The 27,769-nt window shown below is 42.3% G+C and overlaps 1 protein-coding gene across 1 annotated transcript in view; it reads left to right on the top strand.

The window, feature by feature from the left end:
• LOC127663071 (rap guanine nucleotide exchange factor 2-like) overlaps positions 1–27,769 on the top strand; it is a 167,185-nt gene that overhangs the window by 67,194 nt on the left and 72,222 nt on the right. Inside the window, exons 4-5 of the mRNA XM_052154485.1 lie at positions 16,603–16,686; positions 22,653–22,728. Coding sequence (XP_052010445.1) covers positions 16,603–16,686; positions 22,653–22,728 — 160 coding nt within the window. The remainder of the gene's footprint in view (positions 1–16,602; positions 16,687–22,652; positions 22,729–27,769) is intronic.

Below are 27,769 nucleotides of genomic sequence, written 5' to 3'. Positions count from 1 at the left end.
TCTACATCTGTTTTTTGTAGCCTTTGTAGGATGTGCAGTTTCTAGCATGACCACAAATAATCATGAAAAATTGTGCCGCTCCAGAAGCGACTATAAATATAGGCCACTTTGAGAAACTCTTATCAAATTTCAAAGGTGAGAAGTGAACTCGCTGAGGCAAAAGGGTTAAATGAAGCACTGCATGAGCCTGCTATTGTGTTATAAAGAGTATTTTTGCTGCAAATGGCAGGATTTGTGGGTGATACACAGACATCTATTGATCTACAACATCTAAGATACACTGACCTACTTCAGATTTGCCCTTCATCTGGAGAGCATGGTGTGTATTTTTTATAAAGTCCCCTCTCGTATCCTCTGGACGCTGTTTGAAGTCAGTGTTGGCATGGGGCTTTCGACATCTCACAGCCAACATTTCCTGCCCAACACACACATACCCACTAGGGATGTGCAAAATGCATATTTTCAAAAAGGACCATGTGATATTTCAGTTTTTCTTTTTTAATAAATGTGCAAAAATGTCAACAATTCTGTGTTTTTCTGTCAATATGGGGTGCTGTGTGTACAGTAATGAGGGAAAAAAAATGAACTTAAATGATTTTAGCAAATGGCTGCAATATAACAAAGAGTGAAAAATTTAAGGGGGTCTGAATACTTTCCGTACCCACTGTATACAGATCAGCCACAACATTAAAACCCCCACCTTGTGCTGTTGAAAACAGCACCAAACCACTTCTCAGAATAGCATTCTGAGATTATATTCTTCTCACCACAGTTTTACTGAGCGGTTATCTGAGTTTAGAGGTCAACCGATATACCTGTTTTCCCGATCAATCGGCACCGATAATAGATTTCTTGAACTATTGGTTATTGGCAAAAATGATGTGAGAAAACAAATTAATGTCTTCATGAAGCTGAGAGAAACATATAAACAAATCAGAAATGCCCGATTTCAATAAAAAAATTGTTATCCTCACTGTAATGACTTCAGATCGATCACATTCTTGTGCTAAAAAAGGCTAGACAGCGCAAAAAATACAGTTTAACAGAAAGCAGGTGTTTCAAGATGCTTTATGAAGTTATTTGTAATTAGACACATCATCTAAAAAAACAGTGCTCCTGCACGAGATGCTGAATAAACAAAAACAAATCGAAACAAAGACGTTCATCTAGTGCACGTTTACATAGAAAAACAAACGGTTGCAAAAGCGTTCTGTGTGAACAGCCCCTTACAGTTGGTAGAACTCTTTGGTCATTGCTCTTTGCGTCTTACTCTCTTATAAGTGTTTCTCAGATTAAGTAATTTGTTTTTCTGGAAAGATGTTCCATCTGATTGAACAGCCCCTGGCTTGGGCTCATAATCTTAGCTGCTTAACCACCAAGTTCAGCCGAATACCACTGCTATCTGTGACTATTGCTTCCCTACACACAACTGTAATAAATAAAAAACAATATGCTATTTCACTGTTTCTATAGTTTGAGTCTGGGGTAGTAAACAGTGGCATCAGTGCAAGTGTGACACCATGTGAACTGCCTACATAAGCGTCAATCAGGCCACAGTCCAAATCACTGAGATCACATTTTTCTCTATTCTGATGGTTGATGTGAACATTAACTGAAGACCCTGACCCTGATTGCATGGATTATTGTTGATGCCAGATGGGCTGGTTTGAGTGTTTCTGTAACTGCTGATCTCCTGGGATTTTCAAACACAACAGTCTCTAGAATTTACTGTGAATTGTGCCTAAAACAAAAACCATCCAGTGAGCGGCAGTTCTGTGAATGGAAATGTCTTGTTGATGAGAGAGGTCATCAGAGAATGGCCAGACTGGTTTGAACTGACAAATTCTATGGTAACTCATATAACCGCTCTGTACAACTGTGGTGAGAATATTATGCAGGTGGTTTTAATGTTGTGGCTGATCGGTGTGTGTATATACATTGGCGGCCAAAAGTTTGGAATAATGTACAGATTTTGCTTTTTCGTAAGGAAATTGGTACTTTAATTCACCAAAGTGGCATTCAACAGATCACAATGTCCATCACTATTTGAAAAGTTATTTTTGATCAAATCTAGACAGGCCCCATTTCCAGCAGTCATCACTCAAACACCTTATCCTAGAGTAATCATGCTAAATTGCTCATCTGGTACTAGAAAATCACTTGCTATTATATCAAACACAGCTGAAAGCTATTTGGCATGTCTTTAGGTCAATATTAGGTAAAAAATGGCAGTAAAGAAACAGCTTTCATTGTTTTGAGGAATGAAAACGTATCGGTTACCTAACGTAACCTCGGTTCTCTCTAGATGAGGGAACGAGTATTGCGTAAGCTAGCTTACGCTACGGGAAAGATTCATCTTTTCTGAGATATTGAAGCCAAAAAATTATCCTTAATTTTTGTATCCATTGTCAACGCAGTGCGGCAGCTGCAGACCTTGAGCGGGCTATCTAGCGAGCTCATAGGTTGCTCTGCGGCAACTGCTGCAGCCTATAGACGAGCTTGGGCGAACTCGCATCCAATGAGAGGCATCCGCGCGCTCACTGCATCAAAGCCTGCCAAAATGGGCGTGACTAGAGTGCATATAAGCGTAGTTCGTAGGCTGGAACCCTGGTTTTCATTGACTGAAGCGAAAAGTCGCCGTGGCGCGAAGCACGGCCGGCTACGCAATACTCGTTCCTCATCTAGAGAGAACCGAGGTTACGTTAGGTAACCGATACGTTCTCTTCACGAGAGGTTCTCTCGTATTGCGTAAGCTAGCTTACGCTACGGAACCCATTGTCAACGCCGTGCGCTCAAGCATCCACTGTATGAGCCCCAGGGAATTAAGGGGGACCCGGGGAGCCCTTATGAGTGGGGAAATAATATTTGGCCGGCAAGAATGCGGGTCATTGATTGTGTAATACATAAGCACATAGTGGGAAGGGAACGACAGAGCGGCGGTGCCGGTCTGTGTGGAATGTGACCCATCAGTGCAGCTCACCAGGGGAGCTGTAGCGTATTAAACCGCTAGTAGTTTTGCCTGCAGAGCGGGCACTTCCATATTGTAAAATCTGACAAAGGTGGAGGGGAAGTCCATCCCGCTGCCACACATATGTCGTGAATGGAAATCCCGCTGGACCATGCCCACGAGGATGCCATGCCTCTAGTGGAGTGAGCCCTAATGCCCAACGGGCATGGCAGGTCTTTTGACGCGTATGCAGCAGCAATAGCGTCCACTATCCATCTAGATAGTGTCTGTTTCGAGGCGGCGAGACCTTTGGTGCGCCCTCGAACGAAACAAAAATCTGCTCAGAGCGTCTGAAAGCGGCGGAGCGCGCAGTATACAATCTCAGTGCTCTGACCGGGCAAAGGAGATTGGTGTCGCGTTCGCTATCGGGTGTTGGTAGCGCCGATAGGGAAATGACCTGTGCTCTGAAAAGAGTACCGATCACCTTGGGAACATAGCCGTGTCTAGGCTTTAAAATGACCTTGGAGTCACTTGGTCCAAACTCAAGACACGCAGCGCTGACAGACAGCGCGTGAAGGTCTCCCACACGTTTGACTGATGACAGGGCAGTCAGAAAAACGGTTTTGAGTGAAAGGTATTTCAAATCCACGGATTGAAGTGGTTCGAAAGGGGGCTTTCATAGTTTTGAGAACTATAGAAAGATCCCAGATAGGAACCGATGGGGGCGCGGGGGTTCATCCTTCTAGCTCCCCTGAGGAAGCGGATGACCAGCTCGTTTTACCCCATGACTGGCCGTGCAGGGGTTCAGCGAACGCCGCAACGGCCGCCACATACACTTTGAGCGTGGATGGGGATCTGCCCTTATCCAGCAGCTCTTGTAGGAATACGAGCAGCGACGACACCCCACATGTCCGCGGGTCCAGGTCTCTGTCGGTGCACCATTTTGAGAACACAGACCATTTTGACGCATAGAGTCTTCTCGTGGAAGGGGCTCTAGTGTGTATGATGGTGTTTATTACTCCTTCTGGCAGAGCGACGGGTAGTCGTTGATCACCCACGCATGCAGCGCCCAGCGCTCTGGGTGGGGATGCCAGATTGTGCCGCGAGCTTGAGAGAGGAGATCTGCTCTCACTGGGATGGGCCACGGCGCTGTCAGTGACAGCTGCGTAAGCTCCGGGAACCATGTCTGATTCTCCCAACGCGGGGCTATGAGGAGCACCGAGTGACGCGTTTCCCTGATCCTCTGCATTACCTGTGGCAATAGCGAGACGGGAGGGAAGGCGTAAAGCGGGCGTCTGGGCCAGTCCTGGGCCAGCGTGTCCTCGCTTCGAGAAAAATATTGGGCAGTGAGAGTTCTCTTTGGACGCAAAGAGGTCTATCTCTGCTCTGCCGAATAGGTGCCATAATGTCTGGACTGTTTGAGCGTGCAGGGACCATTCCCCTGGGGAATATTGTCTCTGGACAGTCTGTCCGGGCCGTCGTTCAGGTGGCCTGGCACGTGCGTCGCCCTCAGCGAGCGCAGGTGGCACTGGGACCAACTCAGTATGCGTTTCGTCAGATGGAAGAGGTTCCTGGATCTGACACCGCCCTGACGGTTTAGGTAGGATACCACAGATCTGTTGTCCGAACGGACCAGGACGTGGTGACCCTGAATGACCGGGAGAAAGCGCACGAGCGCGTACTCGACCGCTATCATTTCCAGACAATTTATGTGAAGGAGCTTTTCCTGAACTGACCATAGGCCGAAAACCGGAGAGCCCTCACAGACCGCGCCCCAACCCATTTTGGACGCGTCTGTCGAGATGACTTTTCGGCCTATGTCCCATTGTCACTCCCCGCTGATACCATTCGGCCACTGTCCAGGGCTGCAGAGCTGATATACAGGTCTGAGTCACCTTGATGGGCTGGCGGCCTGTGGCCCAAGCCCGGCGAGACGCGCGGGTGTTTAGCCAATGCTGAAGCGGGCGCATGTGCAGTAAACCCAGCTGAAGTACTGCTGCGGCTGAGGCCATGTAACCTAGCACTCTCTGGAATTTCTTCAGAGGCGTGAGGCTGTTCATCTGAAAAGATGCGGCTAGTCGCTGAACACGGCGCGCGCTGTGTAGATAAGCGAGCCGTCATTGCCACGGAGTCTAGTTCTATTCCAAGGAAGGAAATTGTCTGACTGGGCTGTAGTGAGCTCTTGGTCCAATTGACTGCAAGACCCAAACTGTTCAGATGGCTGAGGAGAACTGCTCTGTGAGACAGAAGCTCCATATGTGACTGTCATAATCAGCCAGTCGTCCAAATAGTTCAAAATTCGCAAACCCTGACTCCACAGGGGTGCGAGCGCCGCATCCATGCACTTCGTGAAAGTACGGGGTGCTAAGGACAGGCCGAACGGGAGGACGGTGTATTGATAAACGTGGCCGTCGAAGGCGAATCTCAAGAATGTCCTGTGACGGGGATTTATCTGAATCTGAAAGTATGCATCTTTCAGATCGAGAGAAATAAACCAGTCTCTCTGGCACACATGCGCGAGGAGTTTCCTGATTGTAAGCATTTTGAACGGTCTTTTTGCAAGCACCTTGTTCAAAACCCTGAGATCTAATATGGGTCTGAGGCCGCCGTCTTTCTTGGGAACAAGAAAATAACGGCTGTAAAGCCCCGACTCGCTCAGAGAGGGTGGCACTTTCTCTATGGCCCTTTTGCACAGAAGGCTTGCTATTTCTGAACGAAGCATGCACGCTGCTTCCGTGTTCACAGTGGTTTCGAGCCGCGCTCTGAAGCGAGGAGGGCGGCGAACGAACTGTAGCAAATAGCCCTGTTGTATTGTGCTTAACACCCACTTGGATATCCCTGGAATAGCTTCCCACGCTTTGAAGCTTAACGCTAGAGGGTGAATGGCCAATTCGCTCTGATTGCCGCACACAGAGCGCTGAACAAAATGTGTGAGCGCGTTTAGTGTGTTCATGCATGATTGCTCGCAGACAGCATGAACAGGCTGTTTTGTGAGTGACTTCCCGATTGGAATGAATGGGGAAAGAGTCACATCTGTTACGTGATGCGCAAGCATAGTCATGGGCACGGGACTTACACACAGAGGAATGTTTGCTGGCCGTGTAACAGAGCGGGCAGAGAATGGGCGCGCGCACGTATTCGTGGGCGCATTTATTGACTCTAGCGGTTCGTAACCGCTTTATGTGAGCGTGCTCTGGTGGGGACACGAGACATGCAGTGCTTGTGTGCAGAAGTGAACACTGGATTGTGGGCACATTTTCTACACATAGGGCTGGTCGTGTGACAGAGCGGCCAAAGAATGGGCGCGCGCACGCATTTGTGGGCGCCTTCATTGACTCTGACGCTCGAGCGGTTCGTAACCGCTTTATGAGAGCGTGCTCTGATAGGGGCACGGGATGTGTTATGCTTGTGTGTAGGGGCGAACACTGGGTTGTGGGCACATTTTCTACACATAAGACATGTTTGCTCTTTACAAGATTTATTTGGGTCGCCGTGAAAACGGCGTTTGAGTGCAGGCAAGCGGGCAGTGTTACCGGCTTGTTGGCTGCTAAATTCACCACTGTAGTAGCCTGAGAGAAGGGGACTGACAGGGAGCAAAGCTTTGACGGTGGTCCGGCCGCGGCGGGACTGAGCCGTCGTTTGTTCAACAAAGTTAGGAAGACTTCGATTGCTCTGGTTTCAGCGTTACCTTAAATCGAGGCCCGCTGGGGGGGCGGCGGTCTGCGGCGGCTGTCTGAGCGCGATCGAGGGCGGCCGCCCTGTCGACGCTGAGAAGTCTGAGATTGTTGAGCTGGGCGCTGTGAAGAGGCTCGTGCGGGAGGCTGATCACGTGAGCGGCCTGCAGAGGAGTTAGCGCGACGAGGCAGAAGAGATTCATGGCTTGTGTGGCTTTTTGGACCTCTGAAAACCGGTCAATGATACCACTCACCGCGGAGCCGAAGAGACCGGATGGAGAGAGCGGTGCGTTGAGGAACGTAGAGCGCTCTGCTTCTCCCATGTCGGCTAGCGTTAACCACAGATGTCTCTCGGTCACAGTTAGCGCGGCCATGCACTTCCCTATAGCTTGGGCTGCAGCTTTGGTAGCGCGGAGGGCGAGGTCCGTAACACTCCGTATGTCTGCAACCGCCTCTGGATGCCTGCTTTCCTCATCCCACTCCCGCAGAAGGTCCGCTTGGAGGATCTGTAGGACGGCCATAGAGTGCAGAGCAGATCCAGCTTGGCCGGCGGCGGAATAGGCGCGGCCAACACAGGCGGAAGTTGTTCTGCAGGCCTTAGACGGGAGCACTGGTTTAGACCGCCATCTCGCGGAGGGCGGGCAAAAAGTATGCTGCTACCGCATCCTCGACCGGAGGGATGGAAGCGTAGCCTTTCTCAGTAGCGCCGTCCACCGAAGCAAGAGAGGTGGAGACGTGGGATCGGACCCTGGCCGAGAAAGGCGCGTTCCATGATTTGGAAAGCTCGGCGTGGAGTTCCGGCAGGAAGGGAGCGGCCCGGGTAGCGGGTGCTGCGCAGCGGCGGCTCTGTAGAAAGCAGCCGTCAAGTCTGTTGGGTGCCTGCTCAAGGGGCGGTGACCAGTCGAGCCCGAGGTGGTCAACGCCCTGTGTGAGGAGGCGTGTTAGTGAGCCTGACCACTCCTCGCTGTCCGAAGCCATGATGGAACAGCCCTTATCCTCCGCTTCTTCGTCCGAGATGGCAGCAGAGCAGCCGCTCGGCGGCAACTACGCGGGTGGGCGGAGAGGGTGAAGGCGATGCTCGAGGGATGGGCTCCGGCGAGGCAATCGCTTCTACCATTGTTTCCGGCAGCCTCTGAGAGCGGCGCTTTTTTCTGCGCGGCTGAACGGAAGGCGGCGCGGCGGCTTCGGTCCTGAGCGCTTCGAGTCGAGCCCGCAGGGTCGACATCGGCAGCTCCTCGCAGAAATCGCATCCGCCTTCGGCGAGGGCGAGCTCTGCATGCCCCAGTCCCAGGCAGAGAGCGCAGATGATGTGGCGGTCTCCGGTGCTGAGAGGAGCGCGACATGAGGCGCAAGTGGAGCGAGGCATCTTAAAAAAGACGCTCGTACTCTTTTGTGAAGTTCTTAAGAACTAGCTTGCTTTAAAAAGGATACGTCGCCGGATGGCGTAGCTCGCAGGACGGCTGAAGGTGGCGAAGACGGCCGGCTTCTTCGAGCGCTGTCCACGCTTGCTTGATGCCCCTCGAATGGCGACGCGGCTTCCAGTTCAGAGATGCGAAGAGCTTCGCTGAAGAGATGAAAATCAGGGTTCCAGCCTACGAACTACGCTTATATGCACTCTAGTCACGCCCATTTTGGCGGGCTTTGATGCAGTGAGCGCGCGGACGCCTCTCATTGGATGCGAGTTCGCCCAAGCTCGTCTATAGGCTGCAGCAGTTGCCGCAGAGCAACCTATGAGCTCGCTAGATAGCCCGCTCAAGGTCTGCAGCTGCCGCACTGCGTTGACAATGGATACAAAAATTAAGGATAATTTTTTGGCTTCAATATCTCAGAAAAGATGAATCTTTCCCGTAGCGTAAGCTAGCTTACGCAATACGAGAGAACCTCTCGTAAGAGAACTGGCTCTAACAAGGACAGAAAGAGATGTGGAAGGCCAGATGCACAACTAAACAAGAGGATAAGTACATCAGAGTCTCTAGTTTGACAAATAGACAAAAATAGACATTTTTTTGATGAATGTTGGAAGTTGTTTAAGAAGTTCTGAAGGTTTTTAGTAATTTATCACATTATTATGTGATAGTATGTCCTGATGTCATATTTTTCAGTCATCCACACAAAACTTACCCCATGAACAAAGCTGAAGAACAGAAAATGAACACAAAAACCACATTTAAATTATGTGCAAAATATTGTAGTTTTGACAGACATAATCTTTCCAGGAGCACAGTGGAATTAAATGGATCTGGTCATGTGACTATTTGCACTGTGATCATTTACAATCGACAACTCTGCAAAATACATCAAAAAACTCCTTTTATACCTTGTCACAATTGTAACTGGTGGGATTAAATGGGATGCAGTGTAGATTTCCTGCAGTGTTCAAGCTATGTCTCCAACTTCTGCATTGGCTAGTGCACTATCAAACAGAGACGCTGTGTCCAAACCTTGGAGACAGCAGCAGGGTTTCCGTTAGCCGGTAATCAGTACCACCGCTCCCTGTACACATATTACACAGCCTGCATAGGGCACCAACTCCCTAGGAGAGCACCAGAAAATCCCCTGGCTGCCTTTACTGGCACATTATATGTTATTCAAGGACCCAGTAGCAATTGCGGAATATGTATTCCCAAGATTGGACCCGGACACTCCCCTACAATTTCACACTACATTTTTCTTTTCTTTTGGAGGAAGACAAAGTATGTGCATCTCCCTCCTCAGGTCACTACCCACTGTCCATAAAGAGTAATGCCTCATTTACTCATCATACCTGATAGCATCTTTTGTGTCTGGGTAAGGGTGAAAAGTCAAGTCAAGTCAAGTCAAGTGGTTTTTATTGTCGTTTCAACCATATACAGTTAGTACAGTACACAGCAAAACAAGACAACGTTCCTCCAGGACCATGGTGCTACATAAAAACAACAAAGGACCAACACAGGACCACATGAGACAACACAACGAAATAAAATACCTATATAAAATACCTATATACCTATATAAAATACCTATATATACCTATATAAAATACCTATATATATACCTATATAAAGTGCATGTGCAAACATGTGCAAAGTACGGGACAGTACAACAAATTACTGACAATGAACAGGACAATAGACACAGTGCAGCGCCGACCAGTACTCAGTGGTGCAACCATGGGCTGTTAATTACTGCAGCTGAATTAGGTCACCATTTGGAAATGTATATTACAATAATAATGGTGATGAACAGTGATTGGTCACTGGATCAGAATTATATATGGTTTTTGGATGTCACGGTTAAAAGGTTAAAAAAATAATTCATACAGGACACGTTTTTGTGGCCATCTGTGCTGTTTTATAATCGTTGTTCTATGCAAGCATGGGGTTTGACCGTTGCACTGTGTCTCTCTCTGTTTTATCAGCATCTTGAGCCATTAGCGTGGCGTTTTTCAAGACGTTGTGTTAAGTTATAAGAACTTTAACTTTTAAAATGTGTCTTTCGTGATGCTTGCATCTATTTATCTTGCACTGCATCTAGCTTGTGTGGGAACGTCCCCTAAGCTGATGAAAACATTTGTCATTGAAGGATAGTGCAGTACAACTTATTAGACAACAGAAAACCCACAACCTGTGAGGAAAGGCAAAGTGAGTATTTACATAGAAGTCTTAAAGGCATAGCAGCAGAAAATGACATATTTCATTCTGGGAGTCAGAGAGAGGGTGGAACATGGTCATAACTTCTTTGGTGCAAAAACCTTGACTAACATGATACGTGGACCTCAGGGGGGAAAAAAATAAAGCTAAAAAAGGGTCTTGGATTAGACAACAATTTGGCAAAACAAATGCAGATTAACACTTTTTCAGAACTCTATCTGATTAGCTGTAGCAAGGGTATGCTCTGTAGTCACACACAACTAAAACATCTGACACCCCGCATTTTATTGGCTGCAGGGAAGGGATGCCACCGAAAATGTCTGCATATAAATGCATATGAATATAAAACGGTGTATATTTAAGGTCCACATTAATGTCTGCCTGCAAGTTGAGCTTTTATAAAAGCGTGGTTGTTTTTATCCACACTCTCAGAAGTCCCAGTGGCAGACTATTTAAGTACTAACACTATACTGTTGCTTCTACACCAGCCCTGATGCTGTTCCTCAGCGACTCACTCCACTTTTTATTAGACAGCTTGCTGCTTTAAACCTCGACACTAATAATAATCTTCAGACTTCTGTGTGTTGCTGTTGATTTCCCTCTGGAGAAACCACTCCCACCACAACAACCTCTGAACTGCTAGTGCCAAATACACAAACATGAAGCTATAAAGACAAACTTTTGCTACTTTCAGTTTGGAGAAGTTTGGAAGTACTATACTATCAATCTAGGGCTTCTAAAAATATTTTTTGTAATAGTTGCAATATCGGTACTGCGTTTTCTACATACAAATGTATACATGTATTATAGCTCTTTGTGCATGTAAAAGGTCTGCAAAGCTACAAAGCACAAAGTTCATGCAAAAGGGAGTTATTCTCTCCCACAGACAACACCGTTGAAGAACTACAAGCCATTTCTTCGTAAAGTGTCTACATCACTATGTAAAACATTGCATAATGCCTGCCTAAGGACTAATTTGGCCTGCCCTCAAACAAAGGTAGTTATAGCTGAGGCCAGGGTAAGTTGGGCTAGTTTTGTCGCTATGTCAAGAAGACACTGTTTTCTTCACTGAGAAAGCAAAACCTCTTTGTTTGGACATCCAAAGGCAGACAAATTAAAGTATCAATGGTTAAAATGTATTTTCACCACTATTCCTCAGCAGTACAACCACAACCAATGCCCAATTTTCAAGACGGTTACTCCTGAAAGATGGTGCAGTTCCCACTTTGTTAGGACAATCTGGTGCTTCAGGATCACATCCTGTAAAGATGTTTGATTATTTGTGGATTTAGCTCCTACCGAGAGTTCAAAGGTGTTTTGTGTTGTAGTTAAAGCGTACACCTAGTGCACAGATGTAGACCTTTGCTAACCTGCTAGCTAATGTCATTGTGTTGAAATTGTTTTGCTAATCAGCTTTGGGCCCACTTTTACCTACAATTGTGTAGAATTATGCAGATTGTTTGTCGTTCATACTATCATGAATAGTGATCAAATGTGGAGATGTATTTATTTTTACAAACAGTCATTTCATTTCTGCAATCCATGGTAGTGCTCAGATAAGTTGCTATGTAATGCTATTGGTTTGGTAAGGGTTTACTATTCAGCTGTGGGCCGGGTTTTATTTAGACCATTTTGTTACACAGTATTATCTCAATAGTCTTCTATAATTACAAGCTATAATGTCCAACCGGGACTAAGCCTCAGGTCATATCTCGGGCAAAAAAAGTTTGGCTACACCCATTCCAGCAAAAGATGACAAACTTAGATGCACTATGTGTCTTTTACTTGAAGCTTTGTTTGGTTCACAATAATCAATTGTGTACTTGTGTACTTTTAAGAAAGCTACTAAAATAAAACTTATTATTGTGAAATGTTCTGCTCAAGTCATGCTTGTGAAGATGGTTCGGGTCGATCAGCTTGTTCTTCCAAACTTTCATTAATTAATTCATTATTGGACTCGGGCTAGAGCTGGTATGGCAAAAACCGACGCCACTGTTACCATAGCTTCAGTAGTATTTACAGCTGCTCAGGAAGACTCGGGAGCTGAAACTCTGTTATGGTAAGGGGCGTTACATTTCTGACATATGTTCTATGCGGTTGACCAATCACAACAGACTAGGCCAGCTGACCAATCAGAGCAGGGTGGGCTTTTCGGAAAGGGGGGCTTTAAAGAGACGGAAGGTAAATCAGAACATTTCAGCCAGAGTATGAAGAGCAGGGAAAAGAAATGTACAGTATGAGAAAATATTATGTGTTTTTTGAACATTAAATCATGTAAACCTATTCTAGTAGAGCCCAAAATAAAATTATGAACCTGTAAATTTGAATAATATGGGTTCTTTAATAAGTCCCAAGTCTCAGGGGACTTTGCTCAGGTTTTTTATGTTTTTTTTAAACAAAGACTTTCTCATTTTGGTGTAATTAAAGCATATGATACATCATAAATCCAAAAATAATTAGTCTCTTTTAGGTTTTGACTAAAATGGGTTTTTCGATGTCTTCTAGAGAGCCGAATGGCTTATATAATTCTTTATCCTGTTCTGACACCGCTTGGCAGAGGTATTTTCTCCTACAGTGATGGCCACCAGCTGCTGTATTGTAGAGAATGTTCTTCTGTCCTCATCATTCAAGTATCCCTGCTGGGACTTCCTTCAGCCCAAGAGATGCCACTGGGCACAAACACACAGCTCAGACAACAAATGTAACCACATCAATACAAACAACCACTCTGGTGCCTTTGATTGATTTGATAATTTGAACATTGTAATTTTAGGAATACTGTATAGTGATAACATTTTTACCATATCTGTTACAGAAAAAATATTGCTGAAATACATACTGTAGTAATAAAAATAGATGTGTAATTACTTGCTGCTCCACGATTATTAGCAAGTACACAATGCAGCTAAATGTGGTTCGATATTGAGTGCTTACAGGGATAGTTCACCCCAAAATAACATTTATTTAAAACTGATAAAACTTTGATAAATATTCTGGTCTGTCCTTTCAGCGTAATAGTAAAATTAGTCCATATGGCTCATGCATTTTGAACACTGGTTTATAAAGCTTGATGATAATTATTAAAATTGTATTTTTTTATAGGGATGCACCGATCCGTTACTTGGATGTCTGGTGTCATTCCGATAACCCCGATCCAAATCAGATATTGTGTGTTAGTCATGTTCGTTACTGTCAAGCTCCAAAAATTACAATAAAGAACCATAAAGGCACTATTAAAGTATAGGATATATATATATATATATATATATATGTCATGCATTTTATTTAAAGCCACTTAAACACATGATATAGCTCTGTGAATAGAAAAGGATGCCCTTAACAAGTAAATATGTAGTATGCATGTTTTTCACATTAGTGAATGACATGGCTCTGTTGACACACACATACAGTAGCACGCACATGCTGCTGATGTGCCTGCGGCCCTCAAAGCAGTGTGCAATATGTGAGTGCCACACACGAACAAAATGTCAGATGTAGATGCTCAGTAGTTCATTTAGCTTATGACATGCATTAAGAATGGCACCGGAGAAGCATTTCACCAGATTCTGAATAATAATTGAATTAAACTACTGTGAACTATCCCACATAAAGACACTTACAGGACATCCTAGAGTATTCCGACTGTCAAAATAAAAGCCATAGGGTTTTCCGAGTACGAGTACATTAATATAATGACGTGGTTGCAAGTATGCATAGTGCTTCTAAGACCAGTTTGAAAACCACTTTTTTGAATGTGTTTAAATCTAAACAAATTTAAATTTTATCCATCTTTACCTGATATATGTGGATTCTCCCACGTGCAAAGGCCTTCTCTCTCTCTCTTCCTCCTGTGTGTGTGTGGCGCGAGAGCTCGCATTCCCAAGTGCTTATGAAATAAATAAAAAATACACATCTGGAATGACATGAGGGTGAGTAAATGATGAGAGAATTTTCATTTTTGGGTGAACTATCCCTTAAATTTTTCTGATTCATTATCCAGTAGAATAGATAAGTTACGTTTTTCTTAATAGTCTGTACATTTATATTGAAATAATGTGAATGTAAAGGTTTGTGTTTATTTACATATTAAGAGTACCCCCAATTATTATCACAGAGTGAAGGATAGTTGTTCTAAACTGTTTATGAAAAAACAACACTGGTATCGGATCGGTATCGGCAGATATCCGGTGTCAGAATTGGAAGAGATAGTGTTATCGGTTCATCCCTATTCATTTATTTTATTTGATCAACAATATTAGAACATTTATTTAAGTATGTACATTAACCTAAAAGTTATTTTTTCTGGGTGGGGGGGGGGGTCATCTTATCACTTGGCTTGAGCGTGTTACCGCGGAGATAAAGTGCATATGGAGGCTTCACGCCATTCACCGCGGCATCCACGCACAACTCATAATTTAACTCTAACATACACACCCGTGGATGCCGCGGTGAATGGCGTGAAGCCTCCACATGCACTTTATCTCCGTGCCACACCGAGAGCGAACCACATTATAGCGATCACGAGGCGGTTACCCCGTGTGACTCTACCCTCCTTTACTAGTGGTAGCCAGTGTCTTTACCACTGATTACCCAGGCCCCACTAAAATTTCCTTTTGATTATCAGATAAGTGCTAGTATGCTAGTAAAGTCCGTATGAATGAATGATGAATGTTTTTTGGTGGCCATATTCCTTCAAGCCCTGCGTCACTTCCCGCTCTCATTGCTTCTCTGCAGTACTTCCTCAGGGGCTGGAAGCTGTTGCGGTGAGCTTGATGAGTATTTGATGAGCGCTAGAAGGGTGTTTCTGTGACCCAGTTCAGTCAGCGCTGCCCTGTTGAAGGTGCAGAACATCGTCACGCTCTCCGTCTCACAGCCATATTTTTTTCTCTCTCTCCCGCTCCCTCTGCATTCTGCTGATTAATAATTGAGTGTTTAATTTTTGTCTATTCGCCATTGGGAAAAACGAATAAAAGAGGCAGCAGAGGTGTCACGGATGAAGGGAGCGAAAGAAAAAGAGAACGATAAAAAAAGCAGGGCTCGTGCTGGGTTTGAGAGAGTGTTGGAGCTGCCTCATTAGTCCTATTGAAAAGATGTGTGTGTAGGGTGTTAATTTAACTCTAAAGTGCCAACATCCCAAGCTTTGGTGAATTAGGTCCCTTTTTTCTACTCATGGGTGAAGTAGTACACTGCAAACAATATTTGTAACTGTTTTCCAGTACTGTGAAGTACTGTATGTAATTTTTTTTATTTTTAAATACTTTCTCCTATCCCAGATTAATATGCAGAGAGAACTATATATAAGCCATTCATCATTTTCTCAAAAACCACGTAAAAATCCACTGTTTGTTTGAGCGGACCATCCATCCTGACATAACAACGTTGATTCAACCAATAGTGCCTGTTCAGGACAGGACTATCTGTTGCCTGTTCGGAAAGATGTTTGAAAACAATGCATATTTTTGCAATTCCTTTCTATTGCCCTAGAGGTGCAGAGTTGAGACATTTTAGCTTTTATACAAAATGTACTTGATAAGCAATATGACCCAAGATATTAAGTCAGAGAAATCTAACAAAATGCAGTGTTCCATAAACACAATGCTGTTTACTATTTGTAGTCTTACAGCTCATAAGCAACAGCATTTCTTTGGGCATGTTATCTCACTGCAGTGTGTCTTCTGACTTGATGACTAAAATGCCCACCGCTCATTGGATTACTCCTCTTTTCATATTCCCACTTTTAACACTCACTGGAGATGCAGACATGGAGCGTGGCTCGCCGGGGGCTGGAAGACATATCTGGGGTCGACCCAGCATGCCTCAAAGATGTCTAACCTTCCTGACTGCCTTGTGACCTGAAAATGCAGTGTTAAAGAAGTCTGTGTGTCAGTGTGTTATTTCATACACACACACACACACATATATAAATCAAGCATTCTAATTTAAACTGGCATCACTTACAGAAGGAATTAATGTATGAGAGAGAATACTTAGTGTGTCAGTGCGTTGGTGGGTCTACCAAGGAGGTCTTTAAAAGCTGGAGATAGCTGTCTGTTATCATTCGCATTCATCTCAATGGCAGTTACTTCGCTGGTGCATGTTTGATTGTTCTGTCCACTGTTTTCCTCAGGGAATCTCCTTATGCTGCACATGAGTGTATTACAGGACAAAAATGATGACAAAGTGTTTGCATTAGACAGTTGATGTGATTTGTGTCTGTGTCAGCTGTTTTTACTCTAACCATTCAGCAAACTAGATCACATGTTTTAAACATAAGCATGTTTTGTTTCCTTTAGGACTCTGTGTGACATTTCTCTTCATCTTTCCTCTCTCTCTCTCTCGCTCTCTTTCTCAGTCCGGATGACATCGGCACGTGCTGGTACATACTGCTCTCCGGATCGGTCTTCATCAAAGAGTCCATGTTCCTGCCTCGGTCCAGGTATGTCTGTGACTTGATTGTCATCAGATCCCAAACATGACATGCTTAATTAAAAAACTCACCTTATATCACCTTTCCCGTTAACCCCTCATGTACAAGCATTTAACATTTAACCTTCCCCGTCACTATAAGAGATCACACAACTGAATGGAACAAGAATTTTTTACATATTTTTACACTTTTACACCCCCAATTCTCATTACTACTCTTTTTATTTAAATTTTTTCCCCATTGTTTTTAGTGATTCTTATACCATGACACATTTATTTATTTACTGTATTCTAGGGATGCAATAATTGGCTGATAAATGCTGATATCTATTAGCCAATTATTAAACAAATTAAAACCAGCTGCTTATCAGTTTGTGACAGGGCGGAGGGCGGGGCCGGGAGGTGATTCTGCACACCCGGTCCCTTATCAGGCTAATTAAGCTGCCGAGAGGGATAAAGGCCGACTGCGGAAAGATGTGCGACTTAGAGAGATCGTTTACGGTCAGCTGCTCCGTCATGTGTGTGTTTGTGTCTTTTGTTTAAGTTTATCATTAAAACTATTATTTATATTGTCAAGACAGTTCTCGCCTCCTCCTTTCCCTTAATTCCTTTACACTGGTGCAGAAGACCCGGGAAGGAAGAGGGATACGCTATAGTCCAGTTCTCGCCACTACCATCCGCAGCTGGCCTTTATCCCTCTTGGAGGCTTAATTAGCCTGATAAGGGACCGGGTGTGCAGAATCACCACCCGGCCCCGCCCTCCACCCTGTCACACAGTTATAAGCAACAAAATGCAGATATCAAAAACGTCTTCCTTTTTTTTTTTTATATAATAAATTAGTAACACACTTTATAAAAACACTGTGTATTTCAATTCACGATCCAGAAATAATAATAGCCACTATATGTATAAGGGTTAGCACTCCTAAGAACATGTCATTTCATTTTTTGTCTCTTGTTCTCATGTTAAGATGGATAAACTGCCATAAACGGACATGACAGTTGTGAAAGCAGCATTTAGTTATAGGCAACATGATGAAACCATCTAAAATGCTTTGAAACCAGGAGACTTTGACTTCTGAGACATCTGTCAAATATCCATTAATATCCAAACACAACATGGCTTTGCGCTCTTACAAAATATTAAAAGGCTTGGTTTCAAATTGTAGTCTGCATTCAGCGCTTCAGTCAGCACTGTGTGAGCAAGCGGCACCCTCTAGCAGTTTGGGCGGCATTATCCATTATATCAGTATAATACACAATTGAAAAGGGGGCTTTGTTCTTTTCATTTTTCCTTGATGTAATTGACATTTCCGTGGAATTGCCCAACATATGCATAGTATGAATTTTTTATGTTTTGTCTTATACAGTACAAATGTGTAAAATATGAGTCCTGTTGTTTTGAACTTTCCGTTTGTATCTTTCTAAATATGATTACCGGTATCTTCTATTTATCTTGGCTCTGTTTAAAATGTTGGCCTGTCATATGTTGAACACATCCAATCAATGTTCAATAGATATTATTTATTGTTAAAACGTAACAAAGCTTTTGCACCTCTTTTTACATTTTTAAAGCTTATTAAGTAAAACAGTGATCTTATGACAAAATAAGGTGTGGCAAAATATCGGTATTGTTATCGGCCTATAGTTTTTAGTTAATATCATTATTGATGTTGGCCAACATTTTTCATATGGGTACATACCTGCTACTGTATATACAGTAAAAAAAATGCTGCTGTACAGTGTTTTTTATTATTATTCAAATCAGTGAAATAGGAAATCGCCCTTCACAAAAATATTTTAGTAGTCTGATTATATATTTTTTAATGTAACTGTAATGGAATACAGTTGCCTTTTATATCCTGACTATGTAGTGGTGTTCCAAGTTGAGTTTTCTGGTGCTCCACAAGCATGCACATAACACGGACTTGAACAGTACAAATCACAATTACTGTAGCAAACTCACGCACACTCATTTAGTCTGGCACACTTGCACCTTGACAAAGCAGAAAACCTATTGTAAAAAAAACCCATAAAATTAAGCATGGAAATGTAGAAAGAAACATTTTTGACTGGGCAGAGTTTAAAAAGCCTTGCAGAAAAACTTTACAGAGATGCTCTCTATTTAGCTTGCAGTGGAAATATGCCATTTTATCACCATGGCAATAAGAGAAGCAGGTCTTTCCCTCCCTTTCTGCGTTGTCTTCACAGTGTGAGCTGTGATGTTTGTCTCTTATATACACTTTGACTCAGCCGTACAGTAAATGAAAACAAACAGGACACCAGTGCACTTCTCAAACGGCACAGTTTCTTGTTAGAGCTCTACAAAATATCCTTTAGTTCCCCACGGGGCCTCACAGCCACTCTGTTTACCAATTTTTGTCTGATACGCATCCAATCTCCAGTAACATCTAATCAACTTTCTTTAGCACATGGCACACATTAGAATGATTAAATATAACAATTCAAATAATAAAAAAGGACTTTCTCTTTTTATTTGCACCTGAAATTCCCATTCACTGCTAAATACAGCATTCAAGTGGCTCATTAAAAGCGTAATGGTTTGTGAAGTGCTGAAAGAAGTCAGAGTTGAGTTTTAGATGGCATTTGAAAATGGTAGCACCGGCACCACCTGGCACTCATGCCAATTCTTATATAGCAAGTCAGAGCCCTTTAAAATGTTATTGAAGGCTTAACCATCAACAATAGTTTCTATTGTTATAAACGCTGTTAAATCTGATCCTTTAAGAACTCCATTGTTTGCTTCCCTATTTCCGACCACAAGGCTGAGAACAGCCACACGCTAGTTCCCAGAGATATAATGTCACCCTTACAAAAAGTATGGTGGCCATGTCATGATACAGTGATGGTATTAGGTAATGATTCCATGGCACTGTGATATATACCATAGCACTGTGTGATTACCATATTCTTGTACCATGATATTTAAACTGTACTCCAAGGTGCTTTTTTTCCCTTTTGCATGAATTGCATTTGAAGTACTTTATACTGTCCCATCTTAATATACAGAGACAATTAATCCATATATATAGGTTGATGTCCCATAACGTATAAGCACTATGGCTCTGTGGCATTGGTGTGAGTTTGGAGTGGCCATCTAATTCTTCAACCAGTGGCAGCAGTGGGGAGTATTCGAGAAACACAGTGGCTTGTTTTTATGCATATTGTGGCAGTTTCTGCTATAATGTCTTTTATTCCCTTTACACACACATCACAAGTGAAAGGGCAGATTATCAGTTCAAAAACACTTTTCACCCTTTGTTTCACACTTTGTTTTATGTTTAAATTTTTTTTATGAAATTAATACACTTTTACTTTAGTGCATGACTTCAAAGGCAATACACTTTAATATTTCCATTACATAACCAACTACAAACAAATGTTTTTTTTTCATGTCACATTTGATTTTTATTACACTATTGGTTAGGTTTAGTTTATAGGTTTAGGTAGATTTTGTTGATTTAAAAATTGACAGCAGTAACCTCATCTGTTTGGGAGTGAATTTTACTCACCTTTAGCTATACTCAGTCTACATTTCACCTTGGAATTGCAGCAATGTATGCATGGAACAACATAATGTGATTTTGCTCAAATGTCGCCAGTGTCACATGTGTCACACAATGTTGCACAGTGTCACACAATGTAGCCAGTATATGGATGTGTGTGTGTATGTATATATATATATATATACATACATACATGTATATATATTCTGTGCATTCTGTGTCTGTATGTCTGCAACTGCAGATCTGAGAGGCAGCAGAGCTTTTTAGCACTTGCTGAAGCGTTGCAGTGAAATCCTGTTCTTGCATTATCCATTTTACTGTACTTCAGAATTTCCTTAAGCCCTCCAGTGCACCCCCTTCTCCCATTTGACATTCCCACCGACAGCACTTGCATAACAAGTCTTTAATCTTTACTCAGCTTAATATAGAAGGATGAAAAAGGGGCTTACTTTTTTGGAGACCCTTGTGTTCTTTGGTGTGTGTGAGTGCCTGTTGGGTTCATCACAGAATCACATTCCAGATATCTGGAATATTGTATAATATGGAATGTTGGGGCCGGCTGGGTGGGCATCATGTCTGGGAGAAAAATTCTGCAGTTAGCCTATCATCTGTGTACCTCAACAGAAATCCCTATTTTTCAGACCAGGCCATGTTTTTCCAATCATCTACTTTACAGTTTTGGTGAGCCTGTGCCCACTTTAGCCTCAGTTTTCTGTTCTTAGCTGACAGTAGTGATACCCTGAGGTGTCTTCTGCTGCAGTAGCCCATCTGCCTCAATGTTCGACATGTTGTATGTTCAGAAATGCTTTTCTTCATAGCAGTGTTATAACAAGTGTTTAATTGGGTTACTGTCACCTTCCTGTCAGCTTGTACAAGTCTGGCAAGTCTCCTCTGACCTCGGTCATTAACAAGCCGTTTTCACCAACAGAACTGTTGTGCATGAAAATACCATTATATCAGCAGTTACAGAAATACTCAAAGCAGCCCTTCTGGCTCCAACAATCATGCCACAGTCGAAATCACTGAGATCACATTTTTCCCCATTCTGATGGTTGATGTGAACATTAACTGAAGCTCCTGTCCTGTATCTGCATGATTATATGCAGTGCATTGCTGCCACACAAATGGCTGATTAGATAATCGCATGGATGATTGTTGGTGCCAGATGTGCTGGTTTGAGTATTTCTGTAACTGCTGATCTCCTGGGATTTTCACACACAACAGTCTCTAGAATTGACTCAGAATGGTTCCAAAAACAAAAACCATCCAGTTAGCGGCAGTTCTGTGGATGGAAATGCCTCGTTGATGAGAGAGGTCATCAGAGAATGGCCAGACTGGTGTGTGTGTGTTTTTTTTTTTAATATATATTCAAAACGAATTATTGTTTAAGCATAAAACCTAAAAGGTTTTTAAGCTCTTGAGGAACTCAGTGACAAATTCAGACAAGTGTGTGCAAACTTTTGACTGATAGTGTATGAATGGTGAATATAAACTCCAAATGTTGTGATTTGGATAAAAGCCTGGCAGAGCAGTCAGACAGCATTACAACACAGAGGGTTCATTGTGTGCGGTCTTAAACTTAGGAGCAGTGTGTGTGTGTGTGTGTGTGTGTGTGTGTGTGTGTGTGTGTGTGTGTATGTGGAGGGAATCCCACCTGTTAGTCAGACGGTATTCGTTTTTTACCATTTCTACCAGCTGCGCCTCGTATGTAACCCATACAGTATACGTACAAGTAGCCGTTCAAATGACAACAGTAAGTATGGCATATTATCCAAAGACTTGTTTTGACACAAATGGTGTATTATTATGTTATTATTTTATTGATTTATTTGACCTTTTTAACCAGTGTGCTCCTCATGATTGTGAGAGAAGGGGGGTGCAGTCAGGAAATGTTGCAACCCAGGGTCAAACCTGCATCGCCACCTTGAGCTCCACAGCTCAATATATCCAACTGCATGTGCTACCTGAAGGCAGTGACTCCCAATTTCTATCAATAATTTAACCCAGCGGGTTGCAGATGTTTGATGAAAATGTTACAAGAAATCCAAGTATTTAAAAAAAAAAAGAAAAAAGGTAAAGCTTCCGGTATACCTTATCTAGTCCATATTTGCCTGCGTGTCCTACATGAACTCCACCTCACATTTCCATGGTCCCCTCCTTAGCTATATTTTAAATACAGAGTTTTCTGTGTAGCCACTCACACACTGCATCTCTTTGCACTGTACTTCTTTCATTAGCCTGTGATGTCATCTGGTGGACTTTTCCAATCTGGTCGTAGTTTATTTCCTAGTGGAATCTTACTGCCGAGACCAGGAACACTGCCACAAGTGTGTGGATATGTGCTCCTCTGGCTCGGATTCTAAGCACGCTTTCATTCCCACAAAATTTCAGGATTTTTTAATTGGCCAGGCAGTTTATAACCTTTCTCCCTCCTGTTCTTCTCCTCCAGTTTTGGGAAGAGGTCTGCTGGGAGTTTACGGCGTGGATGCGAGTGCATCGTTCTGGAGCCATCCGAGATGATTGTGGTGAGTAATATTGGACCTGAAAACAATCTTAACACTATGCTTACAGAAAGGCACTATATTTTTGTTGTTTTGTGATATATGTTAAAGTATAGAGTTATAAAATTTTCTGTACTGCCTCGTTTTGCATCTCTCTTTTTATTGGTTTGAATTGGGCTTCTTGTTTGCGACTTTCATTACAGATGAATTCCTCTTAAATTCCTCTGACCACAGTGGTTCATTTTCAACATGGCTTCCACTTAAAGAAACAGTTCACCCAAAAATGAAGATTATTTCATTATGTTCTCACCCTCATGTGATTCCAAACCTGTTAGGCTGTTTTCAATTCAATGAAACATTTATGTAGAATTTTCTGAATAATCTTCAAACAGCTATGTTTTTTGAATGGCAGTCCATAGTGACCAGATCTGTCAAGCTTCAAAAGAACAGAATAGCAGTATAAAAGTATCATGAAAGTATTTTATATGACTCATGCACTATATTCCAGTCTTCTGAAGCCATGCAATAGCTTTGTGCGTTTTTTCAATAATAAGCTTGCGTCTTGTGAAAAGTTAAAACTTTAATCCACACTCTCAGGAAAACTTTATTTCGATTGGTATATTCTGATATTTCTGAGTTAAAACTGGACACATCTGAGGACAAATTGTTATCAGACTGGTCATCCAGGTTTTCAAGTCATTCTTTCTACTTTGCATATCAATCCGCAATCTTTACAAGTAAGCTAATAAATTAATCTCAACTCAATATTTCATGGCCATTTATTTATTTATTTGGAGAGTAGCCATGTAGTAAGTTGCACAATGAGCAGTAAAACTGTTATTTTTCGCTATATAAACACCTACAGAACTCTGTTGCAACCGGAGGTGGAATTCAGCGGTTTCTGGAGACTCCACAGACTATTTCTTCTCACATAATAATGTAATTTCAAGTAAAATCAATATTGTATGGCCATTTAGTTATTTATTTGGTAAGTGGTCATGTAATAAGCTGGAAAATTAGCAGCGAAACTGTATTTTATTTATTTATATTTTATATTTTTGCAATATAAACACCAACAGAACTCCAATGCAATCGGATGTGTAACTTCAGCCATTTCTGGAGACATTGCATTCTCTTTCTTCACACATTATAATGTCATTTCAAGTCAAATTAATATTTGGTCCATTTAATTATTTATTTGGTAAGTAACAATGTATTAATCTACAGTCAGTCATTCATTATCACAAAATAACTTCAATGAATGTGAATGTTCATAACATAAATGAGCATTGAATACTGACCGTTAGTGAATAATGACAGAATGTAATTTTTTGTATCTATTGCTTTAACTCAGTAGCCTTGCCAAAATAATACAGTACATTCAATACATTCATTCGTTCCTTTCACCCTGTGTTCAATAAAGCCAACCCAAATGAATAAACATCATTTAAATGTATATTCACAAGTACAGCAAGATCTAAATTTGCAGCCTCTGATTTGGTTAAGCTCTTGAGGTTCATTGCTGTGCCATGGAAATCTGCCTGCATATGGCTACATCTGTATGTGTTCCTGTACATATGTCTGTGTATGATAAATACATGCAGACCCAGCTAATCTCTGTTTGGGCGATGGCCACTATCTTTGTCAGTTCATCGTGCCATCATTGCTTAACTAATATGTTATTACTGGCCAATGTTGCCCTGTAATTACGGACCGAGGCAGGATATAGATACTGCACTCTCACTCGCACTCACCGGCCAATATATTCCCACTGCTCTGCGCTCGCCGGCAGTTGCCATAGCAGCGGTTGGTATGGTAGCGAGAGATTTTATGTGTAATCCCAAAGGCAGAGTGGGTGTGAAATGTGAGGCTGCAGCAAAATAAGACAGAGAGGCAGGAAGAGAGAGATAATCATGTCACTTTTATGGTGTAATGTCACAGTGGCCAGCACTCTTTATATGCACCTTATACCCGTCATGTGTTTGATATTGCCACTCCTGTTCCTCTTGCACTCATGCAATGCAGCATAGTTGTCACATGTCCAGGCTGTCAGCCTTAGAATGGCTGTGGCAATGCATTGCCTGGTACCACAGCAACAGAATACACTGCAACGATAGGAGTAGATATTTATTTAGAACAGTGGTTTTCATCTGGTTTTGCTTATTTTTTTCTTTTATTTATTTTTTGCCAAATCGCAGAAAGAGGACTTACAGCTTAGTTTTCTGTTACAAGATAATTTTATTTAAAGCTGCTTTGAAACAATGTGTTATGAAAAGCACTATACAAATAAAACATCATTTGATTTGAGTCCCCAGATTTTGGAGACCCAGCACAGTAGCAAAATTGTTTATCGTACAAGAGTAAACACAAATGTTTTTAAAGGACTTTTCCGGGTTCAATACGAGTAGAATTGTGTCATAATACACCATTTTTTTTAATGCAACAAATAATTTCAAATAGTCCTTCATTTGCAAATATATACAGTATCTCACAAAAGTGAGTACACCCCTCACATTTTTGGTAAATATTTGATTCTATCTTTTCATGTGACCACTGAAGAAATGACACTTTGCAGTACTTTTAGAGTAGTGAGTGTACAGCTTGTATAACAGTGTCAATTTGCTGTCCCCTCAAAATAACAACACACAGGCATTAATGTCTAAACCTTTGGCAACGAACAGTGAGTACACCCCTAAGTGAAAATGTCCAAATTGGGCCCAAAGTGTCAATATTTTGTGTGGCCAGCATTATTTTCCAGCACTGCTTTAACCCTCTTGGGCATGGTGTTCACCAGAGCTTCATAGGTTGCCGCTGGAGTCCTCTTCCACTCCTCCATGACGACATCACCAAGCTGGTGGATGTTAGAGACCTTGTGCTCCTCCACCTTCCGTTTGAGGATGTCCCACAGATGCTCAATAGTGTTTAGGTCTGGAGACATGCTTGGCCAGTCCATCACCTTCACCCTCAGCTTCTTTAGCAAGGCAGTGGTCGTCTTGGAGGTTTGCTTGGGGTCGTTATCATGCTGGAATACTGCCCTGCAGCCCAGTCTCCGAAGGGAGGGGATCATGCTCAGCTTCAGTATGTCACAGTACATGTTGGCATTCATGGTTCCCTCAATTAACTGTAGCTCCCTAGTGCCAGCAGCACTCATGCAGCCCCAGACCATGACACTCCCACCACCATGCTTGACTGTAGTCAAGACACACTTGTTTTTGTACTCCTCACCTGGTTTCCGCCACACACGCTTGACTCCATCTGAACCAAATAAGTTTATCTTGGTCTCATCAGACCACGATGGTTCCAGTAATCTATGTCCTTAGTCTGCTTGTCTTCAGTAAACATTTTTTGGGCTTTCTTGTGCATCATCTTTAGAAGAGGCTTTCTTCTGGGATGACAGCCATGCTTCTTGGCAATCTTCTTATAGCCTACGCCATCTTTATGTAGAGCTACAATTCTTTTGTCAGATCCTCAGAGAGTTCTTTGCCATGAGGTGCCATGTTGTAATTCCATTGACCAGTATGAGGGAGTGTGAGAGCCGATGACACCAAATTTAACACACCTGCTCCCCATTCACCCCTGAGACCTTTTAACACTAACGAGTCACATGACACCGGGGAGGGAAAATGGCTAATTGGGCCCAATTTGGACATTTTCACTCAGGGGTGTACTCACTTTTGTTGCCAGCGGTTTAGACATTAATGGCTGTGTGTGGAGTTATTTTGAGGGGACAGAAAATTTAAACTGCTATACAAGCTGTACACTCACTAATTTACATTGTAGCAAAGTGTCATTTCTTCAGTGTTGTCACATGAAATGATATAATCAAATATTTAAAAAAAAAATGTGAGGGGTGTACACACTTTTGTGAGATACTGTATATATGTATATAAAACAAAAATGCAAAAATCGTGGTTTTTGCATTTTTTTGCACAGTAAGGCAATTATAATTAATGGACCAGTTAATAAATAAAATATAAATAAATAAATAAAATACACAGTTTCAAAAGTATAACCACTAGACATAAACAATATATGTTGTAACATTATTTTAGTATAATACAATCACATTGTAACCTTTGTGTGCTAAGTTATATCCATTACTACAACTTTGTTGCCATGACAACGGAACCATGTAATCCTGGTACTGGAAATGAATTTACAAAGAAAAAGTTAGCTATACTTCTGAAACTATTTGTTCATCGACTGGCCCCAATCACATCAGAATCAGAATGAGCTTTATTGCCTAGTGTTCTCACGTACACAAGGACATTTTTTGGTGATTGGAGAAACAAGTGCACACAGAACATTACATTGAGACACAGAATATAAAACAATGTAAGAGTATAAATAGACATACAGATAATAGGACGTATAACAGAATGACATATGTACATGTGAAAGTGGTAATGTATGTGCAAGGTAGGAGTATGTTCAGGTATTGAATTAAATATGTGAATTTACATATGTACATGAGATATTTATTTACATTTAGTCCTGAGGCAGTTTAATTGTTCATGTGGAAAATGGCCTGAGGTTAAAAACCAACACACTCTCACAGTAAAATTGTCAGGATTCTTATGACTTTTGTCAATTTGGCTAATTCATATGATATCGTGCGACTGCACTTGTTTGTATTCCTACAACTTTCACTACAGCCAATGACGTCGCTGGACATCGTTTCCATCTAATACGTGACAATTACTTGCTTCTGTCACACACAACAGCTTCCTATCATGTTTACACACTCTACTGGTTGGTTAAGTTTAGATGAGGGGTTTGGGTAAGGGCATAATATTAATAAGTATGTCCATAATGCCTCGTGGACGGAACGCGCGCTTAATTCGGGATTAGACATCCGGGAATTTGCACAAATTGGCACGTGCGAGTCGTACGAGTTTATGCAAACAACTTCATGCGAGACCATATGAAATAGCCAACCCGTAAACTATGTGCGACTTTTCATGAGATCGGGTTGGTAAAACTGTTCTTGTACCTGGATGTCCTTGCACTGAGTGCTCTGTAGTGCCGGCCAGAGGGGAGCAGTTAAAAAATGGAGTGGGCAGGG

The sequence above is a fragment of the Xyrauchen texanus genome, chromosome 23 (genome assembly GCF_025860055.1).
Source record: "Xyrauchen texanus isolate HMW12.3.18 chromosome 23, RBS_HiC_50CHRs, whole genome shotgun sequence".
Classification (NCBI taxonomy): Eukaryota; Metazoa; Chordata; class Actinopteri; order Cypriniformes; family Catostomidae; genus Xyrauchen; species Xyrauchen texanus.
Note: the sequence above shows the minus strand (reverse complement) of the source record. Positions and strands in the feature narration are given on the sequence as shown.